Genomic DNA, 7,443 nt, shown 5'->3' with positions numbered 1-7,443 from the left:
TCCGCCACACTGCAGGACACCTTTAATGATGACACAAGAGCTGGTTGCCAGTGCTGCTGCCAGCATGCTGCAACAGCCACAGCCTCCCGCAGGCTGTGATGCCTTGAGGATCGGTCCTACTTTCGGCAGCATGCTGCTCAAGCCTTTTCCTCTGGCACAGGCACTTGGTCATGGGCAGGGATGGCACCAGAGGAGGTGTTTGCTGGCCCCTCAAGGCAGTGCTCCGTGTTTCCGTCCCACCTCGGTGAAGGCTTCCACGCAGCGGTCGATGTCCTCATCACTGTGCACGGCTGAGATCTGGACCCGGATGCGGGCCTTTCCCTTGGGGACCACGGGATAACTGAAGCCAATGACATAAATGCCTGGGGAGGAAACGCAGGGAGAGTTGGAGCTGGCTGGGAGGGAGGGAGGCAGGCTGAGGTGGTACTGGGTGATAGAAAGGCTTTTGGATTCTCCCTCCCCTCTCAATAACCATTTCCAGGCTTCAGGGTTTTCAAGTGGCATCTGCTCCCAAGCATGGAAATGAGGGTTAGGGCCAGTGATGGGGATGGAGTCCAGCACGGCAGGACAAGAGGGCTAATATAACCCCCCCCCCAACAGAGAAAGGAGGTGAAGCCAGCAACGTCTGGGGGAGACCAGGAGGACATTTGCAGCTGGTGGGCAGAGAAAAAACAGATTTCATGCAGGAACATCCTCTGGAGGAGGGATGGCGGTGGCACCACCACCAGCTGTCCCTTCCCTCAGGGCATGTGTCTGCATCCAGAGCTCCCTCCCCGGTTCACCTCTGTTCAGCATGTCCTCAGCCATCACTGCAGCCAGCCGAGCATCCCCAAGCATGACAGGACAGATGGGATGGTCCTTCCCAGAGATGGTGAAGCCGGCTGCCGTCATCTTGCTTCTGAACCTGGTGAAGAGGACCAGAGGATGAGTAAAACTGCATTGCTCCTGTCCTTGGGGACCGCTGCCTTGCTTTCCCCCGGGCACCCTGGCCACCGAGGGCTGGGTATGGTTCTGCTCCACCTGCACCTCCTGTGCAGGGAAGGGACCTCTCTTTTTGGAGTGACCTTCTGCCATTTCCGGCTCCATGGGACTGCAGCTGCTTGAGGGACAGATGTGTCCCAGCACACAGAGCATCCAGATGCGACACATCTGTCTGACACACACCAGCACATCCTGCAGTTTCCCCTGAGCAACCCCGGGCCATGACTTGCAAATTGCCTTCACGGCTATCACCGGGGGTGGGGTGAATAAACACGCGTGGACAACTCATTCCTAACGAACCTCTCCCCCTGTTCCCACCCCAATATGGCTCCCTCACCGTTGGGTCTTGGCAGCCATGGACTGTGCAATGGCATTGCTCTCCATGAGGAGGTCCAGGGCCTTGGATGCACAGCCCACCACGGCGGGGGGCAGGCTGTTGGAGAAGAGGTACGGGCGGGAGCGCTGGCGGAGCAAATCGATGAGGGGTTTGGGGCCAGTTGTGTACCCACCTGCAGATGGAGGAAAGAGAAATGGACAAGGCACCCCAGGGGGACCTGTTCAGAGAGGGGTCCCTTGATAAAGCCAACCTGTCACCTACAGCAGGAATTTCAGTACAAACTAGGTCTAAAAAAAATCACAGCTGATGCCTTTTACCAAGAGTTTCCACCTTGACCCCAAAGGCAAATGCATGGGGAAGATGACAGTGGAAGGAGCACATGGCAGGACCTCCCTCGACCCTGCAGCAGGGTCCCAAACTGAGCCTCATGCCACCAGTAGAAGAGGACAACATGCATTTGTTGCTCTATCATTAGGCAGAGGAAGGAAACATCAGAGCAATGCTGTGGAGCTCTTCAGGGCATGGAGAGCCTTGGACAGGAAAATGCCTTCACCTGCAGCTCCTCCAAGAGCTTTTCCCAGGGTGGAGTTGATGATGGTCACTTTGTCCATCACTCCCAGGAGCTCATCAGTACCCCTGTAGAAAAAGCGATGTCACATTATCAGCTGTGCCAGCACGCACCAGGGAAGCTGCTCTACACCTGATGCCTCAAGGGAAACAAAGCACCACCAGCCAGGTCTCTGGTGTCCCCCCTTCTGGTAAAGGAAGAACATCCCCCTGTGGTCATTCAACCCAAGTGTTGACCTTCCCTTCTCCCGCCAAAAGGCTAAGCTGGGATCTCCCAAGGTAAGAGCATGGGTTCTTCACCCCTTACAGATGCGAGAGCGCTCAGACTTCCCGCACAGAAGTTTAGTAGTCCAAACAGAGCACTAGCCATCGATGTAGGTCTTGCACATGCCTCTGACACGCCACACCATTAGCATACACCAGGGAAAAACAGTTGCCTGGCTAGAGCAGCCGATGTCCTCTGAGGGGGGATGTGCACATCACTGACGTGCTGCCCTAAATGCACACAGGCCTTAAGCACCTGTGTCAAGGTCTACGCTAGTGGAACCAACCGGACGTGGCAAACGTGCTCTCCAGCTTTGCGTCCTCCAGCCCAAAAAGACAGGATGGGGCATGGCCACGCAGCTTCTCTGTTGGCTCTCTTGAAGCACAGTCTTATAGACAACAGCATCAGGTTCACACTGAAACTAGCATAACTCATGAAGCACTTGGTAACCATTCTCTCCTCAAGCTGTTGCGCACTTACACACCTCAGAGCAGTCAAACAGTTGTTTTTGCAGCTGCTGGGACCAGAGAGCCCACTGGGACAGAGCAACAAGGTCTACCTCAACCCACAGGATGGCTACCATGCCCCAAGGAAAGGGGGGGCTTAGTTCCCACTTCTCACCCATTTCACAGCCTGATGTGGACTTGCCAGCTTCCCACATGAGATCTGTCTAGAGAGGAGAGAGCTTGAAGGGAGCTCTTCAGAGAGCAACTTTTGGCTTTTTCAGAGATGGCTTTCTCCTTTTGTCATCTCCTGCACCATCCTTCCATCTGAGAAGGGACGCATTGCTCGTTCCTACAGGTGTTGCCTCACATGGGTCTCTACCTTCCAGTAGAGAGCAGGAAGGACCACGCAACGGAGTGCTTGGCACTCGTGCCTGAACAAAATAAGCACATGAAGTGTCTGTTCTCAGCAAACACCTGCAGCAAGTGTACTGCTTAGCACCTGGAGGATCTCCAGGGGATGGAGGAAAAAGCTGCCCTGAGGGAATTACCAAACTGTGCAAGCTAACTCCACAGAACCCCCAAGACCCAAGCATTTGAAAGTGATAGCTGAGAGGAGAAGCATTCGGAAATTAGGAAGTCGAACTGCTTGCCAGGAGAGGCAGATGAGATGGTCACACCATCCCTTACACACAGGGAAGTGGCTGTCACGTTGGGATGGGTCAGTGCTAAAGTATCTCCCTTCAATCCCCTCAGGTGCCTCAAAAGGGATATATCATCAGGAGGGGAGGGCTGAGGCAGAGGTGCGGTGCGAAGAAATGGTGGTTCCAGGAGTCCCCACACAAAAACACATTAGCCATCACCACCTTTGGCCTTGCCTCAGAGGTAATTGGGGTCAGGGGGGAGAAACAGGGGTAAAACAGCCCCTTACCGGCCATTGGGTCCCAGGAAGCCTGTGGCATGGCATTCGTCAATGAAGACCAGGGCATCATACTTCTGGGCCAGCTGGCAGATCTCCCTCAGGGGTGCAATGTCACCATCCATGGAGAAGGCACCGTCGGTGGCCACCAGCCGCAGACGATGTTTCTGTGGGAGGGAGAGCAGCAGCCCCATGGGTGAAGATGTCACCCTGAGGAGAGGGGCTGGCAAAGAAGACTGGGACATAGTCCAACTCCTGTAGGGAGTGGATATATCTAACCGTGACGGGGGGTTTGCATTGCAACCAGCTGCTTCCCCACCTTGCCTATCCATGCCTACCTGTGCCTATTGGCAAAAACAATGCCTATTGCATGGGAAAAGGCAGAGCTCACCCTTCAGGGCTGGTTACTGTGCAGGTAGCATAGCTAAGTGACCACCCTCATGTTGGGGTGGGAGCAGACCTACGTACCTGCGCATCCTGCAGCTTGGCCTCCAGGTCCTGCATGTCCATGTGCTTGTAGCGGTACTTGTTAGCCTTGCACAGACGGATCCCATCGATGATGGAGGCATGGTTCAGCTCATCCGACAGCACTGCATCCTCCGGGGTCAGCAGGGCCTGGCCGTGCCAAACAGAAAGGCTCTTCCTTTGCTCCAGGGTGCTGACTCACCAAGATCTTCCAGCATCTCTCAGTGTGGAGGACAAGGCTGCATTTGATTGCAGCTGCCACGTCTCTCCTGGCACTGCTAAACTTTCCACTTTCCTTCCCAGCCACCTTATCTCCCAATTTCCTTAGGTCAGGCTCTTGCCTGTGGCTTCTGAGCTCAAAACCTCCTTCCCCTTCCCTAGCAAGCCTGGGGGATCCCCCCTTCCCCTGCCTATGCTTCAAGGGGGAGTACAGACCTCCCAGGAAATGGGAGCCCTCCCCAAAACCTGGAGCTGGCTAGGGAAGGGGGAGGAGAGGGCTGATTAAACAGCTCCGCGTGGCTCCCCCAGTCCAAGGGCACCAAGTCAGGGTTCTCCGCCACCAGTCACTGCCACCTTCTCTGCGGCACAGAGCTCGCATGAGAGCCTCTGGAAGGCATGGCAGGCACATCGCTGTCACCTCCCTCCTCCACGCGCAACATAAGGAAAGCCCTACGAACCTCAAAGATACCAGCGTTGGCATCAAAGCAGCTGGCGTAGAGAATGGCATCTTCCCGCTGGTGGAAACGTGCGATCTTCTCCTCCAGGTCCTTGTGTATGCTCTAAAGAGAAGAGAGGAGAGGAGCGAGCGTCGCTGGTGGGGCAGCACAAGTTCTCACTTGCCTCCTGCTGTTAGACGCTGACTGCAGGGGGAGGAACCAACCAGGTTTTATCCAGAAAAGGTGTGTGTGGGGGGGAGAAGTTAGTTGCATTCAGAAAGTGTTTGCAAATGCGGCCCTAAAATGTGGTTGTGGGTTTGGATGCCAAAAGCACAGCAGGGAGACTCCAAGCTCCCCCACCCACGGGGGAGCAGCTCCGAGTTTTCTTTGCGCTTAACCAGCCAGGGCTCTGAAAGGGCTCCAGCGGGGATAAACCGGGGTGGGTTTGACAGAGCCGTTTCAAGTCAGGCTCGCCGTAATTTTGACCCTTAAAGCGGAGGGGGAAATGACATTTGCTTTCTGAATTTGGAGGGGCATTTCATTTCTTTTCCCTCTCCGGGTGGTAATGGTTTTAGTTGGCGTATTTCCAGATCTTTGGCTAGCGGGGACTCAGCAGGCATTTTTTGCAGCTCGGCCACGTGTACCTTAGCACCGTGCATGGATGTGAGTGCCGAGATGGGAGTCTGAGCAGAGCCCTTGAGAAAGGCTACCCTGGAGCAGGGGATGCTGCCCCGGTGCCCGGTACCTGGGTACCGCAGATGAAGCGGACGGAGCTGAGCCCAGCACCGAACTTCTCGAGGGCCTCCACGGCAGCACGGATCACCTCAGGGTGGCTGGAGAGGCCCAGGTAGTTATTGGCGCAGAAGTTGAGGATCCCTGCAGGAAGAGAGAGAGAGAGAGAGAGAAGCACGGGCGTCGCACCGGGGGAAGAGGCCGAGAGCCCTCCCCGCCGCCCCCTACGCACCGGCTCCGCCGCCTGCCAAGCGGAGGTGGGGCCCTTGGCGGGAGGCGATGACCCGCTCGCTCTTCCAAGTGCCGGCGCCTCGGATGTCTTCCAACTCGCTCTCCAGCCGCCGGCGGAGCTGAGCCGCCGCCGTTCCCGAAGCGGCCCGGGACTCCCGGCCCCGGCCCCGCCGCCGCCGCCGCCGCCGCCCCGCAGCAACCGCACCGCCGCGCCGCGCCACATCCCGCTGCCCCGCCCCGCCGGCGATGGGGGCGGGTCCCCGGCGGCCAATGGCCATTGGCCGCCGGGGACCCGCCCCCATCGCCGGCGGGGCGGGGCTAGGGAGGGGCGGGCCGCCGCCGTGGCTCCGCCCCCCCTCCACCGAGCTGCTGCAGCTTGAAAGGACTCAGGCACCTCTTCTAGGAGGTGTTCAGGTCTTTTTTTTTTGGGGGGGGGGAGGGGGGAGGCTCTGTCCCAAGGGGTTTAGGCACCCCAAAACCAGGTTATTTGGGATCCCTGGAGTCTGAGGGATTTGGGGGAACCCCATCAGTGGGATTTAGGAACTGCAGGGCGGTCATGTACTAGGGCCCGAGGGATTTTGGAGCAACAGGCCATCATGGACCCTGAGGATCAACAAGCCCAGGAGCATTAAGTGCCCCCACCTAAGGGGTCTAGGGTCCTCAGCACCGGTGACTTGGATCCTCGCATCTAGGTGGTTTGTGGGTGCCCACCACAGGGGGTAATGAACCAAGGGTCTATAGGATTTGGGTGCCTCCAGCTGAAGTGACCAAGGATCTTTTGGTGTGAGAGGTTTAGGAGCGACCAGCTGAAGGAGATTAGTACCCGAGCCCAAGGAATTTGAGTGCCTTTGGCCAAAGGGGTTTGTGACCCACAGACCCACCGGGTTTAGACACAAAGAGCCCAGCTGGATCAGGCATCTCCATCCTCCACTACAGATGATTGGGGATCCTGTGGCCAGAGTGGTTTAGGCCCCTCATGTCCAGGAGGATTAGGCACGAGGCTCTTGAAAGGGCTTTAGGGTCTTCAGCCTAGGTGGTCTGGCAGCCTTTGGTCCAAGGGTCTTAGGAACAAGAGCCCAAAGGGATTAGGTGCCTCCAGGCCAAGGATTTCAGTACCCTGAACTACACAATTTGGGATCCTCGATGGCTAAAAGGCTCAGGCACCATCTGCCCAAGCGATTTAAGATCATCAGGCCAATGGATGCGGGAGCTGCCATCAGGGAGGGTGAAGACCCTGGGCCCACGAGATTTAGGCACAGCAAGCCCAAGGGGACTGGGCACCCACAGCGCCTGGGATTTCGGAGCTCCTGGCCCAGGTGGTTGGGGATCCTGACATCCAAGGAGTTTAGATGTCTCTAGCCAAGGGGGATCAGGCACCTCCTGCCTGAGGCTCAGACCCTGCTGAGCGGTAGGGCTGGCCCGCAGGTTCCTTGTCAGCCCCGGCTGTCAGGACCGCCCAGCCCTGCCTGGGGAGGGGCTCTGGCAGGGGCCAGACAGGCCCTGGAGTCCCGCCAGCCCCCACTGGGCACACAGCCAGAGCCCCGAGGTGACAGTGGGGCTGTGCCACCAGTCCTGCCTCACCCTGCCCTGCCTGCCCTCCCCAGCCGGCCTGCAGAGCTGCCCACTGCAGTGCTCGGGCCCATTCCTCCCCAGGGAGCAAAGCCGCTCATAGCCACGTCTGTCCTTTCTCCCCAGGGATCAACCCCTTCCTGCTTGCTGGACGCCTCCAACTCCTGGAAAGCAAACGTGGACAGACCTTGGCCCTGCTCCACCTCCTCCGTCCCGTCCCTGCCCCAAGAGTCCCTGCCACCACCCAGCTGCGCCGCGGCAGCTCCGCAGGCCGGCGG

The 7,443-nt window shown here is 57.9% G+C and overlaps 1 protein-coding gene across 1 annotated transcript; it reads right to left on the bottom strand.

Annotated features, from left to right (window-relative positions):
- On the bottom strand, positions 1 to 5,819 carry GCAT (glycine C-acetyltransferase). Its single transcript, XM_050915385.1, is given in 10 exon segments — positions 1 to 362; positions 783 to 904; positions 1,319 to 1,490; positions 1,872 to 1,954; positions 3,525 to 3,679; positions 3,981 to 4,127; positions 4,655 to 4,756; positions 5,379 to 5,509; positions 5,598 to 5,766; positions 5,769 to 5,819. Coding segments are annotated over 10 exon segments (1,284 nt in total). The 3' UTR covers positions 1 to 210.
- Between the last annotated feature and the right edge of the window lie 1,624 nt (positions 5,820 to 7,443).

This window comes from Gymnogyps californianus, chromosome 1, assembly GCF_018139145.2.
Source record: "Gymnogyps californianus isolate 813 chromosome 1, ASM1813914v2, whole genome shotgun sequence".
Lineage (NCBI taxonomy): Eukaryota > Metazoa > Chordata > Aves > Accipitriformes > Cathartidae > Gymnogyps > Gymnogyps californianus.
This window is presented reverse-complemented; position numbering and strand designations above follow the sequence as displayed.